The 26,685-nt window shown below is 37.2% G+C and overlaps 2 protein-coding genes across 3 annotated transcripts in view; one reads left to right on the top strand and one right to left on the bottom strand.

Moving 5' to 3' along the window:
- Window positions 1-1,997, top strand: part of LOC109415110 (zinc finger Ran-binding domain-containing protein 2) — a 38,816-nt gene extending 36,819 nt beyond the window's left edge. Inside the window, exon 4 of the mRNA XM_019688970.3 lies at window positions 1,685-1,997. Within this exon, the coding sequence (XP_019544515.3) occupies window positions 1,685-1,790 (106 nt within the window). The 3' untranslated portion in view covers window positions 1,791-1,997. The remainder of the gene's footprint in view (window positions 1-1,684) is intronic.
- Window positions 1,998-3,573: 1,576 nt separating this feature from the next.
- LOC109415008 (uncharacterized) overlaps window positions 3,574-26,685 on the bottom strand; it is a 49,650-nt gene continuing 26,538 nt past the window's right edge. The window contains exons 4-6 of one of the 2 annotated variants that reach the window (XM_019688876.3): window positions 23,229-23,454; window positions 22,470-23,165; window positions 3,574-4,367 (exon numbers count right to left, since the gene is read on the bottom strand). In XM_019688876.3, coding sequence (XP_019544421.2) covers window positions 3,620-4,367; window positions 22,470-23,165; window positions 23,229-23,454 — 1,670 coding nt within the window. In that variant the 3' untranslated portion in view covers window positions 3,574-3,619. Of the gene's footprint in view, window positions 4,368-22,469; window positions 23,166-23,228; window positions 23,455-26,685 lie in introns of those variants that run through there. The other variant, XM_029873129.2, reaches the window with a different exon arrangement.

Genomic DNA, 26,685 nt, shown 5'->3' with positions numbered 1-26,685 from the left:
TAGCTTCTATGCGCGAAAAATCGCTAAAAGTAAATCGAAAAAATATTGTATGGCGAATAGCATCTAAAGGCGTATTTCTAGAAGTGGAACACATTATTCGAAAAAATATTTGGTAGCGGTTGTGAATAATGATGACCGGTTTGGTGCCTACCAAATATTTTTTTGGTAAAAGCATGTCATTTCGAGAAATTTGAGTTTAGATGCTTTTCACCATACAAAATAAAATTGATTTACTCCTGCTGATCAACTGTGGCCGCGCGCCAAGCTGGTAGTCCATTCATTGAGCACGGACAAAATTGCTGGTTGACCAGCAAAATATGCTGTCAGAACGCTTTGCTGAACATCCAGCAAAAATATATTGCTGGATAGATTGCTGTATCTACAGCATGTTAAAACCAGCAAAACTTTGCTGGTTTCCAGCGAATTAAAAATAATGTGTAGTGTGTGCCAACTGATAAGGTTGGAGTCACTGCGCGAGCGTCGAGTGTATCTTCAACGGATGTTTGCGTTCGATCTTTTGAGCAACCGAATTGACTATCCTGAGCTGCTCCAGCAAGCTCGATTTTTCGTACCGGCACGACGAACGCGCTCTTCACGGCCAGAGATGTCCATATCCTCAGTGCAGGAAAGAGAAATAGAAAATACACCACTCACGCTGTGTATCTCAACAGGAGCCCGTCTCTTACCCTACGTCTCCACTAGACAGAAATGTCTTGCCATTTTGCTGCCAGAAAGAGAAAACGTAACAGAAATGATCAACAACGCTGCTTTCCATGCAAACAACGAGAGAACATTTCTGTCATGACACATCTGTCCAGCAAAATGGCAAGACATTTCTGTCTAGTGGAGACGTACCCGAAGTCCACTTAATCCACTTAAACCGCAAACTTATTTATTTTCCAAAAAAAATATGAAATGTTTACTAGCAGCTCTTGTTTATTCAGTATGGAATGGATATGGAGCAACAGAAAAAAACTACTTGAAAAGTGACCCGTCTTGCGCCGCACTTTTTTCAAGGCCTAAAGTCGGTCTTTTTTCAAAACCTGATTGTTTAAAATCTTGTTTTGTATTTTATTATTTTTTTATCGACTTTTAACATAGCTAACTAATGTATTGAAGAGTAGAGTGTTACGTTAGGCAATATAAATTCTTTATTGAAAATAGGCTGCTCATATTATCCCGACCCCCGACGGTTCAAAATCTACGCAAAAACAAAACTTTTTACAAAAATCATTTTTAGCATATAAACTCGGAATCCCTTGAACACCAGTATTTATATTAGTTCCTGGCTCACAACCTTCATCAACAACGGAAGTCAAACTAACATTCCTTCCCTGCCACGGTTGACCGTGAGCCGTTATTGAAGCAATAAAATTTTACCTATCGAAATGTGATCCAGGTCGCATCTATTGGTTCTCTGTGCAATTCCAATAGCTCTGGTCAATCACGGAGCTGCAACTACGTACTACCAATGCCCGTAGTATGGACAAATAAGATGCGCCTGTCTTACGGATTGGGAGTCGTAGGTTCAATTCCTTCCGAAGCACGTGAGTTTCTTTCACAATTAATATTTGAACTTGCCCTTCGAACACGTCTTTTTGTTGTGGACATTGATGTCAAAAGCAAAAAATCTTGGTGATGAACTTGTGATCTAAATAAATACTAGCTTTATTTTAAATTGCAGTGGTCGCACGGAACGCAATCAAGATCGTCAATCGAATCATCGCTCCCGATCCAGGTCAAATTCTCCACGCTATAAGCGTCACAATTCATCGTCCTATCGTCGCTAATTTTCTTAATGCCATGAAGCAAAACTTCGTCTGCTAAATATGCTCACCAAATTGAATCCATATAATAATAATAAATAATAATAATAATCAACAAATATTTTTTACATTTTGTCAACAATGAAAAAAATCACTTATTGTTTCGATATTCCAACATACCTACTATCTGTTATGTGTGTGAATTAAGATAAAATAACTTATGAAAATCAATTATCATCTAGTCAATTAACTAGTGAAATATCACAGCCAAGTCCATCCCATCTGATCTTTTTTGTATTTTTCAACCACTTAACCTAATTTACAGCTCTTTTTTTCCACTATACTGAGCGAAAATTTTACTTGAGTTCCACTAAAAATCTACAGTAGATTTTTTCTAGCTTTACATTTGATACTTAAATGATTGATTAGTGAAAACATTCCACTGAAAAAATCCAATAAAATTTAAGTGAAACTAGCTGTTCCTGGCGAACTTTGTCTTACCTACTGTGTTTTTTACGTTTCAAGTCCAAGTCCCAGATAAAAAAAGAAAATCGATTTTCAAAATATTTAAATATGTTCATGTTTGTTGCCTCATTGGGTGAAAACTAAAAGAACAAAACAAAGATTATCAAAATTGGACGTTCCTTACGCAAGTTATGCGCGGTCCCACGTAAGCCATATATAGATATGGCTTTTTCACTTCAAAATCCTATGAAATTTAGATAAATTTTCAGTATAGTTGGCAATAATTTGTATTATTAACCTTCCAGGACGCGCGCCGTCAAACAACTGAAACTGCACCGCGCTCGCGCTGTATACGAAAAGCGAGGTTTTTTGGTAGTGTTGTACTTTTTACAACAGCGCGCGCGCTGAATGGTTAAAAGCCATCTTACTTGGGTCGGATCGAAAGGAGGTTTTTCGAACGGTATTTATACTCTTATGGGTGTAAGAAGGGTAAAAATGCATGATTTAAAGCTTGATTCTTGAGATGTGCGCGCCTACAGTTCTGATACACAGTTGAAGCGGGATTTCAAGGCGTTTGTCCCAAGGAATTGGCATCCCTATCCCACCAATGCAATGTTTTTGTAGCCAAAATAACTGCGGCTCAAGCGTGAGGCTCAAGCTGACAACCTATCTTTTAACACAGCAGCATAGTTTTAATGCTGGGTAAGACCATACTGCCGTAATTCTGCAAAGTGACGTAAGCGCCATTAAAAATGTCGATAAATTTTGGTATATTATATATAATATCTGGTGTAAAAATAAAACTGTGATATGCTTGCTGTATTAGAATGCAAGATCTAGTCGTAATCTATCATCTATGGAAAGAAACTTAGAGGATGAGCAAGAGTTTTAGACATAATAACCAAAAAAGGGGCCAAAACTATCAATGTCGCTTACGTCACTTTGCAGAATTTCGGCAGCATAACAGTCCCCTGGTTTGTCCTGAATGGTATTCAATTCTATCTCCGATCTCCAACCAATCACAGTTGAGCCAGCATAACAGGCAGGCTCAGATTCAGGGTTGTGGGGGCCCGGGTTGGAGCCAATGTGGAGGTCCCTCGGAGGTACAAATGCGATGAGCAAAAAAGTTTTTCTTTGTTTTTTTTAACAGTACTTGAGCAAAATGAAAACAAATTTAATGTTAAGCAAACATAGACGGTTTTGTGGGAGGGGGCTGCGGTTTTTGTGGGGGCAGGGGGCCCTGCTCCCCTTAGATCCGGCCGTGATAACAGGTATTTAATTCTTTCACAAATTACTCTTGCCCAAAACAAAAGCTTTCTCCATTCAAATACTTTATATTTCAATTTGAATTATTCTAAGAACATGGCAGTTTTAAGTTTTATGTTCATTCAATATAAATGTGAGTCATATATTGTAGTTGGCCCCAACCAATGCTTATTTCTTTGCTTCACTGGCGCATTAAGTACCACAAAAGATTTTTGTACCACATTCTGTTCATCGTATGCTCGATTCTTTGTTCTATCCATGTGACAATTGCGATATTGATCGCTTGCATTTTTTACATATTTTACATTAGACTCAATAACGTTGGTCCGATTCCTCCTGTTAAAGCTTTTGTTGTCTCGGAAAACTGGCTTATTGTATAGCTCTACAGGGCCATCTCCTTTTTGAATGGCTAATATAGGTGATTTTGAACGTTTGTCCTGGTGAACTTTCAAATTGCGATTGTCATCGGCACTCTCTACCATAAATTTAAAACTTGGTGTCCTTTTTGTAGCTTTGTCTTGATCATCACCTGAAGTAGATTTGGTTGCCACATTTCGTCCATCTTGTCGCAACCCCACCTTATTTTCTTCGTTTTGTATCTGTTGCGCAAAAGTACTTCTATTGGATGACAATGGTCGAGGCTTAATCATAAGTTCTCGTCTTGCCTTTCGGTATTCCGGCAACGCCGTAAATTTTGCAAGTTCTTCATCCGTGAACGCATGATGTTGACTTCGCACTGGTATCCGACTACGATGTTTCCGAAATCCTAATGTACTTGGTTCGACATGTGCTTCGGAAGTTTCAAGTTTTATGTTGGATTCTGGTTTGTTGATGACAGGTCGATTACGAGGAAAATCAATGTAGGAGCATCTGAAATGTACAGTCTTATTAAAATTGTAATTATAACACTGCAGACTTTGTTCCCTGACTATGAGAAGTATATTGAAAGGTAGACGCAACACTATAATGAACACCTAAATACAGTGTATCAAACAATGAATTAACTACATCGGCTGTTTTCCTACTCTCCGCATCGACCAATGTGGCGCTAGCTTCTATGCGCGAAAAATCGCTAAAAGTAAATCGCAAAAATATTGTATGGCGAATAGCATCTAAAGGCATATTTATCGAAGTGGAATACATTTTTCGAAAAAATATTTGGTAGTGGTTGTTCACAATGGTGACTACTATTAAGCCTACCAAATATTTTTTCAGTAAAAGCTTTCTATTTCAAGTAATTCAAGTTTAGATGCTTTTCACCATACAAAATAAAAGGGATTTACTCCTGCTGATCAACTGTGGGTGTGCGCCAAGCGGGTAGTCCATTGTACGTATAGCAATTTTGTCGTCAAAATAATTTCTTATTCTAATGTTCATAACTTTTTTTCTGTAGGGTAACTTATCACTGCGACCAATTTTCTGATCTTTTGTGATACACCACCCACTAATCTATATAGGGTATCGCGCCACTTGGGCGGTGGCTTCTATATTCGTCTGTTTTCCACTATAACTCAGTCAATGGACTACCCGCTCGACGCACACCCACAGTTGATCAGCAGGAGTAAATCTATTTTATTTTGTATGGTGAAAAGCATCTAAACATGAATTACTTGAAATAGAAAGCTTTTACTGCAAAAATATTTGGTAGGCTTAATATTGCGAAAGAAAAACTATACAAAATATTCGCAATATTAAGCCTACCAATTGTTTTTTTCAGTAAAAGCTTTCTATTTCAAGTAATTCAAGCTTAGATGCTTTTCACCATACCAAATAAAATGGATTTACTTCTGCTGATCAACTGTGGGTGTGCGCCAAGCGGGTAGTCCATTGATTTGAAATGTTGTACACGGGTAGATACTATACCTATGAATTAAATGCTTTGGCTGTTTTCCTACTCTCCGCATTGACCAATGTGGCGCTAGCTTCTATGCGCGAAAAATCGCTAAAAGTAAATCGCAAAAATATTGTATGGCGAATAGCATCTAATGGCGTATTTCTCGAAATGGAACACATTATTCGAAAAAATATTTGGTAGCGGTTGTGCACAATGATTACCGGTTTGGTGCCTACCAAATATTTTTTCGGTAAAAGCTTTTTATTTCGAGAAATTCGAGTTTAGATGCTTTTCGCCATATAAAATAAAATGAATTTACTCCTGCTGATCAACTGTGGGCGCGCGCCAAGCTGGTAGTCCATTAGCGTGGGACGCAAAAAAACATTTTACTCCTGTACACTTTTTGAGTTCGATTTTGGTCCCATATCAACTGTGCAAAATTTCAGATCGATCGGAGAAACTATATTTTAGCGCGAGCCATTTTAAATTTTCATACGATTTAATATGGGGAAAATCACCTTTTCAAAGAAAAATCGCCACAGGTTGCCCCTTAATCCCTAAAAATAAATCGATGAATGATTTCTTTTGGAAATTTTACGAGGAACCAACCCTCCGAAGACCGCAAAGCGATCTGAGGCATGTGGAAAAAGTTGTTGACTGAAAACCAAATGGCATGCAAACGCTGTTTAACATATAGAGTAGAGTGGGGCAAAAGTTCGAGTGGGGCAAGAGTTTCTTTTGAAGTTTTTGAGCTCAATTCAAATTATTTTTTTCGGGTGTCAAGGTTGTTCGAAGCCTTTTAGAAAAAGAGTCTTTCACTCCAAAAGTTATGGACATTGATCAATATTTCGAAAAGTTATGACAAAATGTTGGTTTTTGAATAAAAAATTGTAACATGCCATGGTCCTTCCAACGCATGAAATGGAATTGTAATGAAATCGAATTCGATATTTTATTTTGGGGCGTAACTAGCTATATTTTGAAGATGCTTCAGCATGTATAACTTTTTGCAAAAAAGATTTGGAAATCATATTTTACACATAGTGGGGCAAAAGTTCGAATTGTGGGGCAAAAGTTCGAGTCATGTGGCAACTTTTGGTAAAAACCTAAAATTGTGCAAAATGTATATATGATCTCTAAGAATGATGGAATTAGTAAGAAAATTCGATCAAAGTTGAAAAACAATGTTGTATTATCAGGATTTGGCGGAAAACTACTAATTTTTGGTGTATTAAATTTAACCCTGATTTGGGTAAAATCCAGATCGAGCTTTAAAGTGTATTCCAGTTCCAACATCAAATATTAAGTGGTTTCGGATATTTATATTACCAAAGTGTCAAAAAAGTGTGCTACGGTTAGCAAAATTCCACAAACACTAGATTCGAACTTTTGCCCCAGTGGTGGGGCAAGAGTTCGAATAAGACACACACATACAAAAAGTGTTGTAACTCAAAATTGATAAGACATTTGGCGTTACTTTGCTCAGCAAAATTTTAGCTCATGGATGGTAGAATCACCACTCGGTATTCATTTATATTTATCTGCTTCAATTTTTTGAAAAAAAGTTGAATTTTCAACTAGGGTCGAACTTTTGCCTAAGGAATAACAATAAATAATAAAATCTCGTTATTTTATCGATCGGGTGAGGCCTAATAACTTTTTCCACGAACGTCGCATCGATTTGCTGTCTTCGGAGGTCTGATTCCTAGTAAAGTATTCTACAGAAATCATTCGTCGACTTATTTTTAGGGATCCAGGGGTGACTCCTAGCGATTTTTCTTTGCTGGAGTAAAATTTCCCCATAGTAAATCGTATGAAAAACTAAGAATGGTGGGCGCTAAAATATAGTTTTTCCGATCGACCTGAAATTTTGCACAGTAGATATGGGTCCAAAGTGGAACTCAAAAAGTATACAGGAACTTGAGTTTGCCCATTTTTTTTGTATTTTTTCCATATAAACCGTGTACCAGGCTAATACCTATCTCACCTCATTCCAAAAGTTGGGTCAATGGACTACCCTCTTTGCGCGCAGCCACAGTTGATCAGCAGGAGTAAATCAATTTAATTTTGTATGGCGAAATGCATCTAAACTAGAATGACTTGAAATACAAAGCTTTTTCCGAAAAAATATTTGGTAGACTTCATAGTGGTCACCATTGTGCACAACCACTACCAAATATTTTTTCGAATAATGTTTTTCCCTTCGAGAAATGTGCCTTTAGCTGCTATTCGCCATGCAATATTTTTGCGATTTACTTTTAGCGGTTTTTCGCGCATAGAAGCTAGCGCCACATTGGGCGATGCAGAGAGTAGGAAAACAGCCGATGTAGTTAATTCATTTTATACGACACATTTTTCCCTGCGGAGAAACATCCGACGATCATGCGCTGAGGGTCTCTACTCATAGTGACCTATCGCCTTGATATGTGGTTAGGGAATCGCGCCACTTGGGCGGTGGCTTCTATATTCTTCTGTTTTCTACTGTAACTCAGTCAAATTTGAACCAATGGACTACCCGCTTTGCGCGCAGCCACAGTTGATCAACAGGAGTAAATCAATTTAATTTTGTATGGCGAAATGCATCTAAACTTGAATTACTTGAAATACAAAGCTTTTCCCGAAAAAATATTTGGTAGGCTTAATAGTGGTCACCATTGTGCACAACTACTACCAAATATTTTTTCGAATAATGTGTTCCACCTTGAATAATATGCCTTTAGATCAGTGGTGCTCAGGCTGGAGGATACCGCGGGCCAAATTTGCAATCCGGGATCGACCTGCGGGCCGCATAAAACATCGATGCACAAAAACAACAAAAAGAACAATTCTAAAGCATATTTCTAAAAAATCTGAACTGTTCATTTTAGATTCATACATTTGGTTGAGAAAACGTTTGAGTTTCAAATTGAAATTCAAACAAGCAATTTAGAAGTTGCCCCAAGAATTGCCTTGAAGCCACTTCAAGGACTTGTCCAGCAGCTTTTACAAGTTTCTTTTGAATCGCTTCAGAAGGTTTTCGAGAATGAAGTTTCTTTTAGTTTTTCTAGAATTCTCTTGGAACACCTCCAAGAACTCCTCTTAGATTTGCCTTTGGAACTGCACTGAAGTTACTTCAGGAATTCCTCATTAATCGTTTCCAAGAATTTCTCCTAGAATAGCTTCCGGATTTTTCCGAAAATTTTCCAGGAGTTTTTTGAAGATTTTAGTAAATTCTTTCCATAAGTCTTCTAAAGTTGATGCAATACTTCATCATTAAATTTCTTCAAAAATCAGATTTTTAACAATTGTTTCCGGAAGTTTCTTCAACATTATCTTCCAAAGTTGCTGCATAAATTGCTTCAGAACATTTTTCTAGGAGATGCTCCTATAATTTCCATGCAGTATCGCCACAACTTTCTCATTGAATTTATTCAGGTTTATTTTCTCCAGCATAATTTGAGTTTCTCCATATATTTCGCTTAGAGTTGCTTAAAATTTCTCTCCAATGTTTCCTGGAGTTTCTCCAAAAATGTATCCAAAAGTTTCTCCATAAGGGCACAAGAGACGCTTTATGAATCTTGCCTGAGATTTTTTTTCTTTAAGTTCGTTCAGGAGTTTCTTGCTTGGACAATTCAAATTGGATTCGTAAGTTTTGTTTCGAAAAATGTGTGAGTCTTATAATAGAAATTTAAACAAACAGTGAAAATTAAACAATATTGGTAACCAAGTCGAGATTTGTTGAGAATTTTGTCAAAAACTTCGTGCTTTGTGTTTGTATGTTCTTCGGAAAGGCGAAATGTGAAATATTTGCTCAGCGTTGCATTGACTGCGCTTGAAAACTGCAACTAATTTTTAAATGATTCAAGATTACATTTTTAACAAACTTTCATTTGATTCGTACCACTTATAAATAACTATAAGCTGGCTTCGTGACTTAGCTGAAATGCCTAGTTGCGGAGTTGCCGGAGTTGCGATTTCGAATCTTACCAGAACGAATTGTTCTTTTTGTTTATTTATCATTTAATTTGTGTTCAACACTGTGAAAATTGATCAGCATTTTTTTGTTTGATTTCTTAATAAATTTAACGAGTTATTCCAAACAATCGTTCGAAAATTTCGATTCGTCTTAAAGTACTCCGCGGGCCGCATCTTAAGGCTTGGAGGGCCGCATGCGGCCCGCGGGCCGCAGGATGAGCACCACTGCTTTAGATGGTATACGCCATACAATATTTTTGCGATTTACTTTTAGCGATTTTTCGCGCATAGAAGCTAGCGCCACATTGGTCGATGCGGAGAGTAGGAAAACAGCCGATGTAGGTAATTCATTAATGAATTAACTACATCGGCTGTTTTCCTACTCTCCGCATCGACCAATGTGGCGCTAGCTTCTATGCACGAAAAATCGCTAAAAGTAAATCGCAAAAATATTGTATGGCGAATACCATCTAAAGGCAAATTCTTCAAAGTGGAACACATTATTCGAAAAAAATATTTGGTAGTGGTTGGGCACAATGGTGACCACTATTAAGCCTACCAAATATTTTTTCGGGAAAAGCTTTGTATTTCAAATAATTCAAGTTTAGATGCATTTCGCCATACAAAATTAAATTGATTTACTCCTGTTGATCAACTGTGGCTGCGCGCAAAGCGGGTAGTCCATTGGTTCAAATTTGACTGAGTTACAGTGGAAAACAGAAGAATATAGAAGCCACCGCCCAAGTGGCGCGATTCCCTAACCACATATCAAGGCGATAGGTCACTATGAGTAGAGACCCTCAGCGCATGATCGTCGGATGTTTCTCCGCAGGGAAAAATGTGTCGTATAAAATGAATTAACTACATCGGCTGTTTTCCTACTCTCTGCATCGCCCAATGTGGCGCTAGCTTCTATGCGCGAAAAATCGCTAAAAGTAAATCGCAAAAATATTGTATGGCGAATACCATCTAAAGGCAAATTCTTCAAAGTGGAACACATTATTCGAAAAAATATTTGGTAGTGGTTGTGCACAATGGTGACCACTATTAAGCCTAGCAAATATTTTTTCGTGAAAAGCTTTGTATTTCAAGTAATTCAAGTTTAGATGCATTTCGCCATACAAAATTAAATTGATTTACTCCTGCTGATCAACTGTGGCTGCGCGCAAAGCGGGTAGTCCATTAATGGACTACCAGCTTGGCACGCGGCCACAGTTGGTCAGCAGGAGTAAATCCATTTTATTCTGTATGGCGAAAATCATCTAAACTCGAATTTCTCGAAATGACAAACTTTTACCGAAAAAAATTTTGGTAGGCACCAAACCGGTCATCATTGTACACAACCGCTACCCAATATTTTTTCGAACAATGCATTCCTCTTCGAGAAATACGCCTTTAGATGCTATTCGCCATACAATATTTTTGCGATTTACTTTTAGCGATTTTTCGCGCATAGAAGCTAGCGGCACATTGGTCGATGCGGAGAGTAGGAAAACAGCCAAAGCATTTAATTCATTATTTTACAATGCTGTAAGTACCATATTTCAGAGAGCTGTAGGAATCCCTTACCAAATATCTTACTCTTGTAGTAAAGAATGTAACACAGTCACACAATAAATGTGCAGAGGTTTCAGATTCCTCATCACAAAATCGACAAGTATCATCTTCAACTTTTCTCATTACCTAATTTCTTGTGATAATGGACTACCCGCTTTGCTCGCAGCCACAGTTGATCAGCAGGAGTAAATCCTTTTAATTTTGTATGGCGAAATGCATCTAAACTTGAATTACTTGAAATACAAAGCTTTTCACGAAAAAATATTTGCTAGGCTTAGTAGTGGTCACCATTGTGCACAACCACTACCAAATATTTTTTCGAATAATGTGTTCCACTTTGAAGAATTTGCCTTTAGATGGTATTCGCCATACAATATTTTTGCGATTTACTTTTAGCGATTTTTCGCGCATAGAAGCTAGCGCCACATTGGTCGATGCGGAGAGTAGGAAAACAGCCGATGTAGTTAATTCATTGCTGTAGCAAGAGAAATAACTTCGAATTACAGCTGTAAGATTTCAAAGCAGTTAAAGCTGCTTGACTGTCAGAAAATGCAAATATTTGAATGCTTGTATTTCCTCTTCCAACAAATTGTGGCACATTCTAGTATTGCTTGTATTTCAGCCTGGAATACGGTTGGCCATCTACCCATTGAGACTAACAAATTAACACCAGGGCCTATTACTCCAGCTCCCACTTGATCGTTTTGTTTCGATCCGTCGGTATAAAAAACGAATGAACCTGGACGAATTTGCGGTCCTCCTTCATTGCAAATGGTACGGTCCGGCTCTTCTACGTTATATACACGATTAAAATTGACCTGCGTTTCCATCCAGTCAATATTGACTGTAACTAATGGATTGATATGAATTTCTTTGAAAATATTCAAATGTCATTTGATGTCACCATCATAGAAGACCTTGATTGTGCGGCTTTTTCTGCTTCTAGTTGAACATATATTGATGTAATGGAAGAAGATCAAGAATTGCATCTACCGTCTACCCCCGTTGGTTTGACGGTAGTGCTTTTGTAGGAGTGCTACGCATTGTACCAGTAGTAGACACGGTAGCCAGCCTTTGTAGTTTTTTTTAACTTTTTTATCGAAATTTTTTGCTTAGTTTTTGGCTACCATACTAATGCAGAATATGTAATTCTGGGTCTTACGATAGCCGTGTAAATCCAATGAATCATTGCTGGTCGCAGACCCCATTTATTACCGAAAGTTCTTTTACTTACCCACTGCCACTGCCTAATAAAGGGTTCACAAATTTTTAAAACATTATATCTTTATATGTACATTATGAAACTTTTTCATTTTTTTTTGTAACAGCTTGATTCTTCAGGCTTTCATGTGAAGCTTAGATTGAGGTTATTTATTCACTACAAAAAAATGAAAAATCTGTAGGGTGCAGGCACCAGTTGTGGCCTGAGACGTTGTGGCCAGTCTAAGGGAAATCATTTTTATAAAAATAACCAATAATGCAATGAAAACTACCAATGTGTCAAATGAAAGGTTTCGATCTAATACTTGATTTTTGTATTAAAAGTGGCACTGGCCAAAATAGAAGTATTGCCGCAGTTTTGGCCATATTCTCAGCTTTGGTTTCTATTTTGGTCAATCACTTGTATTTCTTATGGGAGTGGCCAAATTAGAAGCACCCTGGCCAAAACAGATATATGGGAGCTGATTTTTTAAGGAAAATTATATTTTTCTTCCAGTTTTTCATTAAAATATACACCTGTTATCATCATATTATATTAGAATCTACTAGTAAAAAATAAATTTATACTGATTTAGATCGTAACAGGCTGAATACCGCACTATGGCTAAAACTCCGGGCTGACCAAAACTGAAGCTTCTACCCTATATGCTCAGAGTATCATTTGGAAAATTATCATGTTTTGATCGATAAAAGTGCTAAGTGTTTTCATCTACTTCGAACTTTTTTAACCCTTATGTGGCCAGCAGGGTACCCGGGTACCTTTTTCGATTTCAAATCTCGATATTTTTATGATTATTGATAGTAGGAAGTTTTGACTCTGCTAGATCTAAGAACTCGTGAATATACATCTTTTAATGGAGTTGACTGAATTTCCAAGTGAGGAGGGGCAAGGGGAGGGGTTTCTGATTTTTTTTATTACGTGGAATGCCGGCAGGGTACCCGGGTACCCACGAAACTGAAGTGGCCATATTTCCGTCAATTTTTCACCGATTTTAAAAATTTTTGGCTCATTTAACTCAGAAACTCATTCATTCTTTAGAAAATATTTGGTAACGCTGATCTGATGACTGTAGTTTTCGGAAAATCCGGATTTTTGGGAGCATGTCCTTATACCATTTTGAATCCCACATTTTTGAGCCTAGGATACCGTATAGTGGTCATTGCCGGCCATGGCTCCACGGGCAACCTGATCCGAAATCGCAGCTACAAAGTCAACACGTTTTATGATCTCAGGCTAGTCAGATACTACCCAGTCAACCAGTGATCGTATAAGATGTTGCATAGGATGTTTAAGCGGGAGGCATGCACGCATATGGCCACCACTTTATCATCTTATGCAACATCTTATACGATTACTGGTTGTCTGGGTATATACTGAAGCAATTTTAGGATGATTGATACCGATATTGCCACTAACCTAGCGAAAAACAAAACAATGTATAGAAACATAAGTCCGGTAATCCGGATTTTCCGACACCCACACTGATCGGACCGGTCTAACCAAATATGATATCAATATATAATGAGTTTGTGAGTTGAATAAGCAAAAAAAAATCGAAGGAAAATTGACGGAGATATGATCCTTTCAGTTTCGTGGGTACCCGGGTTTCCAGCCGGCATTCTACGGTTGTTTTTTTTTGCTGGCCACAACACGGTTAATGCAATATTTTCATACAGGGCCTACTTAACTACATATGCAGAGTAAGTTCTATACATTTTTCGTTCAATTAATACACTTTTATTAATGGAAAACGTTTGGCAGATCATATGTGTAAAATATAATAAATTTATAAACATCGTCAACTACAAAAACAGATTTTTCATATTTTTTTTGTAGTGAAAGAATTCATTACAAAAAGATTGTGTATTAAAGGACGGACTTGTTAGAATCCCAATATGGCCGCCACAATGGCCGACTTTGGCACCTACTCACGATTTTGAGGGCACAAATCTCCTCGTAAACAAAACCAGCGCACCTGAACTTCTTATTTTAAGCTTATTACAAGTGAGCAAGGACAGAATAATAAAATGCATTGTTGTTTGAAGCTTGTTTCTTGAGATTTGTGCGTCTGAAGTTTTGATGCACAGTTGAAGCGGGATTTCAAGACGTTTGTCCTTAATGTTCATGTGTAAGTGTTCCCTCAAAAAAGTTTGAAAATATACCGCATTTAGTTCACCACTGGACTGCGCACTGAGTTTTCATAATGCGAAAACGTAAATAAAACTGCGCGATTGCATCAAATCAAATTGATGCCTTCGGCGCACTAATTCTTCGATGTATGCTGAATAAGTGCTCTGAAGACACCGAGTCGATTGGATGCAATCGCGCACTTTTATTTGCGTTTTCGCACTCTTGAAAACTACTGCGATAGTCCAGTGTTGAATTAAGGTGTCTTGCTGCATCACCAAGTTTTCAAACGAATCATTGACTTTTTGCTTTTCAATGATTGTTTGCCTCGCGTTTTTTAAGTGATAAAAAACTGCCAGTTCTGCAGCAACGCAGCTGAAAAAGTATCATCGCAATCACTGCGAGTGAGCATATAGAATTATACTTTTTCATACGAATACGAATATTCGCTTTGGTTGCAGAAAATTATCACTTTGAAATTTCGAGCCACATATCCAACATGGCTGCCGATGCTGATGATGCCGTAAAAAGCCTTAAGGGGCCATCCATTAAGTACGTCACGGTCCTAGGGGGGAGGGGGGTTTTTTGAAAGTGTGACAAGCAATGTATTAAGCAGAGCGTTCATGATTAACAAATATTTTAATCATGATTAATCATTGGTGATTAAAATTCAAATTTCGGTGATTATTGATTATGATTAATGATTAATTTGATTTTTGGGATGATTAATGATTATGATTAATGATTAAAATTGATTTTATCTGTGATTATTGATTATGATTAATGATTAAAAATGGCTCATTGATTAAAAATCATGATTAATCATGATTAATCAATCACAAAAAACAGGAAATGATTAAAATATAATTATTGTTTAAAATATTTTTGAAGTTCCAAAAGTAAAAGGTAACTCTGTCTGGGAGATTATTGAAAAAATAATCAAGAAGAACAGCATTTGAACCAATTCAAATTGGATCATATATTTTATATGGTGAAAAATTTTTGGTGATGAATGATTAATGATTGATTATTTTTTTTTCTTATGATTATGATTACTGATTAATGATTAAATTGCGAAGTCAGTGTGATTAAGATTAATGATTAATGATTAAATGAGAAATTTTGGTGATTATGATTACTGATTTTTGATTAATCTTAATCATTAATCATTAATCATGATTAAATTTATGATTAATCATTAACGCTCTGGTATTAAGTATAGGAAAATCCCGTTCGAAGGGGGGAGGGGGGTCAAAAATTCCCGATTTTAGCGTGACATACTTAATGGATGCTCCCTAAATGCGCTATATTACATCCAATATTATTTGAGATATAGAGTACATGTTGAAATTTTGTTTAATAAACCATCAAGCTTTACTAGAAGTTCTATAACTCTCAGAAAACTTTACCAATGGAGCTTCAATATATGGTTTATGATTGGTCAAAATTACAGCGTTTCTGATTGTCGTACAAAAGATATAAACATTTGAATGAAAAATTATTTTGACGAAAAATTGATGTACGGACAATTGGGTTTTAAAATTAAGAAAAATGTATCGATTTTTTGATGTTATACGAAAGAGCACCTTCTTCCACTATGCCACCACAGACAAACAGACGTCGCACTCTAGTCACTTCTCATCGTTACCTTTTTAACGGCTAGTTCAAATATTTTGTAGTTCGCAAATCGCTCAGTTGCGGCGCTCGCATCGTTTTTACTCCTGTTTGACGTTTGCTCACTACCGCCGCCTACTGAGTGATTTGCGTAACACAGCTTGGTTAGCATTGGGCGATTATATTTTCGTGACGATGATTTTTATCGCAATTTGTTCCAAGTGATACGTCTGTTTGTCTGTGATGCCACTATGATTTTTATCACATTTTTAGAACTTTATTTTGGTACCTAAAATCAATTTCAAAGAGATTTTTTGAAATCACCTTTTGACAGCTGGGTAACTGTTTGACAGTTCCATCCAGTACAAAATGCGACGAGGGGTGATTCGACAAATCGCTCCCATACAAACTTCAAATTGAGGGGCACCAAAATTCATGAAAATTTGGATTTTAGCTCTGTTTTGCATGCAGATTTAGAATATGGAATTATCTCAACATCGCTAAAGAAGCCAATTGCTTGCTACACTGTAAAAACGAGAGGGGTGGACTGAACACAGCTTTTTCATGCCATTCAGGTGTTTGTCAAAGTACTGCCTTTACCTTTTAATCACCTCACATTTATTCGTCAATATTGATAGAGAACAAAGACCTCAAGTACACAACCATTTCTGGCTTTCGATTTGAATGGGTTCTATGTTTGCTAGATTTGTTTGACACTAATGAAAATTCGATCAAGTCAAACAAAATGTTTGATCATTGGTTTCGCGGGCTTCGTGGCGGTTAGCGGCGTCAGTCGTTTAGATGTCTCGTGAGCCTCGGAGTGTGGGTTAGATTCCCGCTCCAATCAAGGAAAACTTTTTTTCAAACGGAAAATTCTGCACTGGGTGTTATATGTGTTGTCCGTTGTCTTATGTTAGTTATGTTCAAGCTTCTGACCGAATACGGTGTAATTGTCTTTTATCACTGGTTTCTTTTTTGACAAATATTCGACCCTGTGTACTGGGAGGCTGTAGTATTCGCGACTTCGAAAATGACGAATGTGACATTCTGACAGTTTCTTACGAGGTTTTACATTAGTGCGACAGAGTTGGAATTCCTTTCAACTTCGTAGTCGCGAATTGTTTTCGTTTAGTTATTGCGAATCTTTTCTGAAAACCGCATACAGGTCAACAACTTGTGCGCCGATAGCCCATGCGCCGTGTTGTGCGCCATACAAAATGTAAATAAACAAGTATTAAAATAGTTCACGCCAAAAGCTCTATCTCTCTTAGGATTCGGATCCATTTTTTTGTCTTAAACATTGAACTTCCTTATGTCTGTAAGTAATGTATAACAAAGATATTATTGACGGTAACAACGCTTTTACTTCAATAAACCACTGATTAATAGTGATTTGTCTAGTGAAAAACTTAGCGCATAGGCAATCGGCGCGCAAATTGTGCGCTGGTGTGTGGATTTGAGGTAATCGTCGCAAAGTGCCCAACACACATTATACCCTGGCACGCAACCTAGAAGTTGAAGAGAAACTTGTCGAAATGCTAAAAATTCTCGAGAAGCTCAATATCGCTTGCACGCTAAGAAAAAGTTACTCTAAAATGAGCAAGATTCACACAAATTGCATCTAACATGGGACAACACAAAAAATGAGTGAAGTGCATTTCCAGCGCTAGCACTGGGCTAAATGCTAAAAACCAGTCAACGTATAGTAATATCCTTGGCATTATCATATTTATACGGCTTAAACTGATGAAAATATCGCATTGAAGCTGTTCACATTAGCTCAAAATTGAATTCTGTTACCGTGTGTGTTTTGTTATGCAGAAGAAGACACACGCTAAAAAAATTTTATTCATATAAAACTAAGCTATTTCGAAACAACACAAATATGTATTAATTACATTTTCAGTTTTAGAGCTAAACCACAGATAACAGACGTTTGGTTAGCATACAAAATGTGTGTAAACCCTTTCAACCATCATTTCAATAACGAAACCTAACTGGCAACTATTTAGAGATGGCGCAACTATCGCACTCATGTCACTTGAGTGCAAATGACAAACGCAAATAATCCCTATCAGATACAGTCGGAACCCGCTCGTTGAGCCACAACCTCCACCCAACCAACGAATTCGATTCGCTAGTTGGGTGAAGTGACAGCAGCACAAGGGGCGTGCGCATTGTTTTTTTAAAATCATGTTCAGGTTGGAAGCAAAAAGGAAAATTTTTCAATTTGTTTCACATTTAGAGCAAAACTGATACGTTTTGCAAGATACATATATGGCCAATGCAGAAAATAATTATTTTCACCCATTTTTAGTCGGTGAAGTGAAAATATAGATGTTTATGAAACCACCTGGACCAAAAGCAAGCACAAAACGCTTTCAATGATCGACAAAATAAAGATTACCGATGTTTTGCATTTGTTTCGAAGTAATTGTACATAGTCGAGTCAAGTACAAGACACTGAAGACGACCTTACAGTTGAGGTCGAAATACTGTCAAAGGATGCAAATTCTTAGTGGAATTCAAAGGAACAGTACTTAACGCGATTTTCTTTTTATTTACAGATATTCCCTTAACAAGCCCAGGTTAATCATCATCATGTACATCTGGAGCTCGATTTGAATAGGTCGTATGTGCTTTCGTCGATTAAAAATTCGATCAGTTGGATTCGCTTATTGTAGCGAAAACCGTTGAAATTGAACAAAGTTGATACATACAGCAGAATCCTCACAAAATAAGCTTTCCATTCCATCATTAAAAGTCTCAACAATATCTTCCATATTGCTACAATAACTAAAATAAACTGATCGAATTTTATATCGACGAAAGCACATACGACCTATTGAAATCGAGCTCCAGACATATTCTTTTTTTTTTTTTTTTTGAAGAAATATGAAATAGAAATTCTTTTCGATTATTAGTAAAGTTTAAGGAACCAAAAACTCATTAGCTCGCCCCTCGGAATTACAGATTGGTTGTCATTTTGAGTTTGACATTGAATTATGACATCCTGGTACTTTTTAGTTGGCTGACAGCTCAACTAACGGGGCCCCAACTAAAAAGTCACCCAACTATTAAGCCCCCAACCAGCGAGTCATGACTGTAGCAATTAATCCAACAATTCGTTGTATACAGTCCCGATTAGTTCGTTGGCGGCTCGTTAGATGGGCTGTCTCGATGGTTGAATGTTCGCTGGTTGGGGCAAACCCCAACTAAAAAGCACTGTCAATGTCAAAATCGATGTCAAAACGAGTTTGACGTCTGACCACCGTCGCATCGCAGCTCCTATATACAGAACGTTTGTGCAAGTGTATTTGTGAGTGTTTCGTGACGTATTTCTCGTCACTTGCGTGTGCCTAGGGCACTTTGATCACCTGTCAGTTGCCCCAACGAACGAACACGATTCGCTAATCGGGGCGCAGTCATGACCCAACGAGCGAATCCCCACTGTACACTGAAAGACGGCTTGCGGTTATGGTTATGGTGATAATTCTCAGCCACGAAAGCGAATATTTGTATGAAAACGTATCATCCTATATGCTCACTCGCAGTGATTGCGATGATACTTTTTCAGTGGCATTGCTGCAGAATTGTCAATTTTTTATCACTTCAAAAACGCGAGGCAAATAATCATTGAAAAGCAAAAAGTCGATGATTCCTATGAAAGCTCAGTGATGCATTATGACACCTTATGACAAGCACAAAAATGTTTTCAAATTTACTTTGGCAAAACATAATCTTCAACCCATAAACGCTTCTTGTGTGCATTATGTTTCCTTTCACGGTGCTCCATTTACCGTTATTATAAAATAAAATATACCATCAAAACCTGAAACGCCATTCTCTTTATTTATCTATCCTACACCTCTGGACAAATTTTTAAAATCATCGTTGGGCGAATTTTTGAGTTACGCCCTTTTAAAGGGCCTAACCTCTAAGAAATCGAATTTTCTATAGAATAACATTACATTTCATAACAGAATCATGAATTAAAGGCATGAATAACAGAAATTATCATGAAAAACGATGAAATTTGGTAGTATGCATCCATATGAATATCGGTGGAGTGCATTTTGTATCAAAATTTGTCATTTCGTGAATATACGGTAGAAGTTCTTAGGGTCTATTGAAACAAATTCAATTAAAAGTATATTGTATTGTGATTCCATATGTCAATAGATGTTCATATTACTGTCAGTCATAGCGATAGTATTCACATGCATATCAGCATCAACATTTCAAAAGGGCGTAACTAATCTTTAAAACAATATATTTTCCCATAGCTGTAGATCGTATCTCATCTTTCCCGGGACACCAACAACCACTATCGGAAAGAATTGCATGTCCTCCGTCCAGTAGTAATTGTACATTGCATCGGAGAGATAAAGGTTTAGTTTCGGCAAGCAGTTTCGTCATTTCGAAACGTTAGCACCGATATATTAAGAGCGTACACTCTCTATATAGCAAAGCTGCCTTAAAAACAATAGTCAAAATTTGTCAAAAATATTTAATATGAGCAACCACAAATTAGACAAAAAGAAAAATGTATGTGTGCTACATATCTTAAGTTATAAGATTAGAAATTCAAAATATCGAAAGGCCAAAAGACAAAAAGTCGAAACAGGCAACAAATAATCAAACATAATATTCTGGGTGAAAATTCTTTCTTCTTTTAAAACATGTAAGGGTGACCTTTTGTCCCTACTAATTTAACTTTTCTTCGACCTATTGTCTTTCATTTTTTATTTCATTCCTGGAGCAACATTTGAAAAGGACCCAACAGGTTTTGTGCCTTTTTTTCGAAATCGCTTTGAGGGCATAACAGCAGCCCGCCCACGCAAATGAACACCGTTATCAGAAAGATCGATGTTTGCTCTATCTGAAAACTGTCTTAGTTTGTGTTAATAAGTCATTGTTTACCAATGTTACGTGTAAAGTCATTATTTACCAATGCTTGTAGGCCCTTTTCAAATGTTGCTCCAGAATTTGTACGATTTATCTTTTCAGCTTCAGCATTTCAGAAGGGCGTAACTGGTTGATGATACGGCTCCTTCTTCTATGGATGTAGATTGTATGTCACCCCTCTAATGTAATCCATCGAAAGAGGAGCATTTTTTTTTTGTCTACGCCCTAGCTTTGAAAAAAAAAGTGTTGTTTTGCAAAGCAGTTACGCACTCTTGGAATGTTGAGGCTGAGAAGAACAAATGTAGAAATGCAAAAAAAATCGAGGACAATATTGCGCGTTTCGCCGTGGATTATCGCACAAAAATGTTCAAAATCGCTAATAGATCGTCGCCAGTACATCATATGTTCGTGTCTTCTAAAATAAATGCGGAAAATAACTAATGATTGACCGCGCAGAAGACACCGAAACGATTAAATGTAATCGCGCATATCTATTTACATTTTTGCATAACTTATCGCGATAATTTTTCTTGTAAGGTCGAAAAAAATAAAATTAGTAGAGACAAAAGGTCTTACCTACATATTTCAAAAATAAAGAAAGAATTTTCATGCATCATTTGATGTGTGATTATTTGAAGCCTGATTCGACTTTTTGTCTTTTGTCCTTTCAATGTTTTAGTTTTCTATACTTTTAACTTAAACCGTTTGGCACACATACATATTTCTTTTTGTTTAATTTGTGGTTGCCCATATTTGACTATTATTTTTAAGGCAGATTTTCTGTATAGGGAGTGTATGCTCTTCACATTTCAAAACGACGAAACTGCTTGCCGAAACCAAACCTTTATCTCTCCGATGCAATGTGCAACCACTACTAGACAGAGGAATTGCAATTCTTTCCGATAGTGGTTTTTGGTGTCCCGGGAAAGATGAGATGCGATCTACAGCTATGCGAAAAGATATTGTTTTGAAGATCAGTTACGTCCTTTTGAAATGTTGGTGCTGATATGCATGTGAATACTATCGCTATGACTGACAGTAATATGAACATCTATTGACATATGGAATCACAATACAATATACTTTTAATTGAATTTGTTTCAATAGGCCCTAAGAACTTCTACCGTATATTGACGTAATGACAAATTTTAATACAAAATGCACTCCACCGATATTCATATGGATGCATACTACCAAATTTCAATATTGTTCATGATAATTTCTGTCATTGATGCCTTTAATTCATGATTCTATTATGAAATGTGGTGTTATTCTATAGAAAACTTGATTTTTTAGAGGTTAGGCCCTTTAAAAGGGTGTAACTCAAAAATTCGTCCAACGATGATTTTAAAAATTTGTTCAGAGGTGTAGGATAGATAAATAAAGAGAATGGCGTTTCAAGTTTTGATGGTATATTTTATTTTATAATAACGGTAAATGGAGCACCGTGACCGGTTCGATAGCCGAGTGGTGGCGTGCGAGCCTGGTGATCTCAAGATTCTTGGTTCGAATCCGGTTGCCACCAGAAACTTTTTTTAATTGTAAATCAGATGCGAAATTTAAAACATTAATCTGTTAAACTCAGTTTGCATAAATCAAGTGGCGTTGTGCATTTATGTTGATCCTCAGAATAGTAATTTCAACCGCAAGCCGTCTTTCAGCGCAGATAAAATTTGTGGTATTATTCTTTTTTATGTGATTTGCCTAATCATGGATTTTGATAATATGCACATTATTTTCATTCTCCTTTACAAACCTATATATGGGCTCGTGGGTCATGCATCCTTCGAGGTGCAATATTGTATCCTTTGGTTTAGCCTTTTGAGGCTTGTTGACTATGTTAGGGTTCCGATAGCTACTGCAATATTCCGGCATACGGTTAATAAATTCTCCATCCAAATGTAGATTATCTTCACGTTTCAAGTATGAGGGTCGATCACACCTACTCATCAATGGGTTCTGAAAACGATCCTTATACTCCGGAGTGAGATCCAGAAGACCACTGAGACTTAAGTTATCTAATTTCTTAATCGGAGCACTTTTGGTGAAATGATCGTAGCTTTTATAACATTCTTTGTACTCGGAAGGCATTCCACTGAAATTGCCTGTAAGGTTTATATTGTTTAACTGTGGTGTCGATTGTGACTTTTCAATCTGAAATGGAATATATTTTGTTTTGTATTCGGGCTCCAGCATTGACTCGCCTGTCAGTCTCAAGTTGGTTTTTTCAGCTTTCTTTTTATTGTGCAATGTCGAGTCTGAACAACTTAGTTCACCAAGTTGGATTTGTTCTTTTTTGAAACTCATTTTAGATAGCTTCTTTGGTTCGCCTAAAAAATCAGTCAGTTTGTATGGAAGAAACGATGAACGATATTCGGAGTACTCAGGAGTTCTTTTTGAGCCATTAAAGGTTTTAAGGTTCTCACTGTGTTTTATTAAGGGTGGGCGAGATCTGAAAAGTAATATTGCAAAAAAAATTGTACAATTGATTTATACTGTACAAATGGTAGCATACTTCGCAATGGACTCTGTAGTATACGCCACATAATTTGAGTGATGTTCGGATTTTTTATCCATGTTTCCTGATTCTATTCGAAGCGTTGTGTGTCTCCTAATGAGCGGCGCCCGCTTTTTATAATCATACTCTTGAAAGTGTTCTTTGTATTCCGATTTACTCGTGGCATATGGTATAGAAGGTTCGGATTGATTATAAAGCGAAAAGTGACTCTTAAGATGTTCAGCTGAAAATAAAACAAGGAGAAAATTATTATTTTCATTTTTTCCGTCAAAATTTCATTAAGCATGCATTCTATTTTATTTTTATTACTATCGTTGCATATGTGCGTTAATAATGTTTTCTTACTGAAAAAATATTCCTTCTTTTAATTATAGGCTGTTTGTTCAAATTATACTTTTATGTGGAAGAGTGCGTCGCCCATATATGTAAGCTCATTTATTTCGGTCATCTGATCCGAGACTAATTGTTTAAAAGATTGTTTTTCTTTTTTTTGCTATTGGCTGTTCTTTTAATCAGGATGGCCAGCGAACCGGGAAAAACGCGAAAACCGCGGTACCTTGGTTCATCCTTACTATACCAACATTGCATGCACAGAAATAGTTGTTCAAAGTCGTAAGAAAGATAGGATTAAAACTTCATATATTTTTTGAAAGCAAATACTTGAACGCGTCTTAAGTCTAAAACTTAAGAGTTGGACGTTTGAAGACTTAACTTAAATTTCCAGAAAACTGGTCAAGTCAAATTTAAGCATTTCAGAAGAAGCAATGTACCAGTCACGTTTTTCTGTTCAACGTTCATTTTACAATGTCACGATAATGTTCATCTTATCTTCAACATGACCTGACCATGTTCACAAAAACTCGGTGCACTTTCAACAGAAAAAACAATGTTAGCATTGTGCACGTTAATAATTTTTGTCAGAGATTTTTACAGAGGGTCACAGGAGCTTCATATACCCAGATATTTTCACAGCGTTTATTTTCCACTTAGTGATTTGGTTATACATAAGGCTGAATGAAGTTTTGTCAACCAAGCTAGTTCATTACGGGATAAACGACATGACTTCCCTTCATTGAGGAAAATGAAAAAAAAACATACTGGGGTAATGGAATTCGGGGTGTCATTCGAGGTAATGGGATTCGGGGAAATGTCATCGAATCCAAAAACACTGCCAGATATGGCCGTTAGCCATTGGCGTTGCTAGAGGGGGCGGGGGGGGGGGGAGCAGGGAGAAGGCCTTCTACGGCCTTAAGCAGTCCAGCCGCGTATGGAATGCGCAGTTGGATTCGGTGCTTCAGGAGTTTGGACTGCAGCAGTCGAGCGTAGTTCCGTGTTTGTACTGGACAATTCGGGGAGACAAAATTATGTTCGTGACCATCTACATCGATGATCTCCTTATTTTCACGAATAATCGGAAGCTGAAGAAGAAGCTGAAGTCCCATCTACAACAGCGGTTCAGGATGAAGTACTTAGGCAACATTGCCTTGGCATCAGGATCACGAGGAAGCGTGAAGACGGGAAGCTATGGTTAGATCAACAAGCCTACATCGAAGACATCATCGATCGTTTCGGTATGGCGAATGCTCATCCAGTAGCGACACCCGCCGATCCTAGCGTCAAGTTGGACAAATCGATGGCGTCAAAATCTGCCGTATGCCGTATGAAGAAGCAATTAATGAATTAACTACATCGGCTGTTTTCCTACTCTCCGCATCGACCAATGTGGCGCTAGCTTCTATGCGCGAAAAATCGCTAAAAGTAAATCGCAAAAATATTGTATGACGAATACCATCTAAAGGCAAATTTTTCGAAGTGGAACACATTATTCGAAAAAATATTTGGTAGTGGTTGTGCACAATGGTGACCACTATTAAGGCTACCAAATATTTTTTCGGGAAAAGCTATCTATTTCAAGTAATTCGAGTTTAGATGCATTTCGCCATACAAAATTAAATTGATTTACTCCTGCTGATCAACTGTGGCTGCGCGCAAAGCGGGTAGTCCATTATCTGCATCGGCTGTTTTCCTACTCTCCGCATCGACCAATTTGGCGCTAGCTTCTATGCGCGAAAAACCGCTAAAAGTAAATCGCAAAAATATTGTATGGCGAATAGCATCTAAAGGCACATTTCTCGTAGGGGAATACATTAATCGAAAAAATATTTGGTAGTGGTTGTGCACAATGGTGACCACTATTAAGCCTACCAAATATTTTTCGGGAAAAGCTTTGTATTTCAAGTAATTCAAGTTTAGATGCATTTCGCCATACAAAATTGAATTGATTTACTCCTGCTGATCAACTGTGGCTGCGCGCAAAGCGGGTAGTCCATTGTCAGTCCTTATCGAGCGCTTGAACGAGTCGGTCGACAGGTTCCCGGTCTCCACACGCGGCACTTGTTTGCAACAGTTTTATTAGTTGATCTTTTTGTCCCACCGCACGTGTGGGTTTTTGATTAGTTTTGCTATCAAGTTATCCACAATTAACAGTGCAAAATAGTGTCATAGGTGTGTGCGCTTAGTGAAGAAAGCGAAATAGCTTGACTTAAGTTCAAGGTTGCAACCATTCATTTGCAAAGATTTACATTCATTTGCTATTATCTCAGTTCAGAAGCATGCTATCGAAAAACAATGTATGGATGAATTTAACCTTGTAGTTTTATATAAATTTTTGCCGAATAACATTGGGGTCGCAAACATATACCAAAGTCGTGAGTGAGCTGTGAAGGCAACTCTTCACGCGGTGAATGTAAATTACATTCACATTGTGCGATATTTGCCAGAAAACCATTCTCCAGAATGACAAACGCCAGAAAACCATTTGCCAGAATACTATTTGCCCGAAATGGCAAATGGTACTCTTTCGGGCAAATAGGAATTTTCTACATTTTCTAAGAGTTAATTGAAACCATGATTGAAACTAAAGATGTGTTTGTGAGGATTATGTGGATATATGTCAGTCCATTAACATAAAAAATGTCGTCAGTTTCAATCTTTTACAATAATTGAATATGTTCACTGCTAGGATGATCTCTTGGTTTGTTTCGATAAAGGACGACTAGGGCTAGAACAGGGATGCCATATATACAGATTTATCTGTATTATACAGATTTTTGAGCATCCGTACAGATTGCAATTTATATGAAATACAGATTATTGAGCTAGAGGGGCTATTTTATTTTTGTATGGGATACAGATTTTTCACCCAAATTTTGTATGGGATACAGATTTTTGAAAAATGGGATACAGATTTTTCAAAAAATCATCTGGCATCCCTGGGCTAGAACAACGAAAACAGCTGGAAATGATTCACCGGTAGTTATTGAGCAAAGAGAAAATCGATGAAGAGAAATCGATCATTGCAGATACGCCTGTATCACAGACAAACAGACGTAACACTCCGATAATTCCCATCGTGCACCGATTTAACGGTCTATTTGAACATTTGTTAGTTGGC

This window comes from Aedes albopictus, chromosome 2 (genome assembly GCF_035046485.1).
Source record: "Aedes albopictus strain Foshan chromosome 2, AalbF5, whole genome shotgun sequence".
In the NCBI taxonomy this organism is placed as follows: Eukaryota; Metazoa; Arthropoda; class Insecta; order Diptera; family Culicidae; genus Aedes; species Aedes albopictus.
Note: the sequence above shows the minus strand (reverse complement) of the source record. Positions and strands in the feature narration are given on the sequence as shown.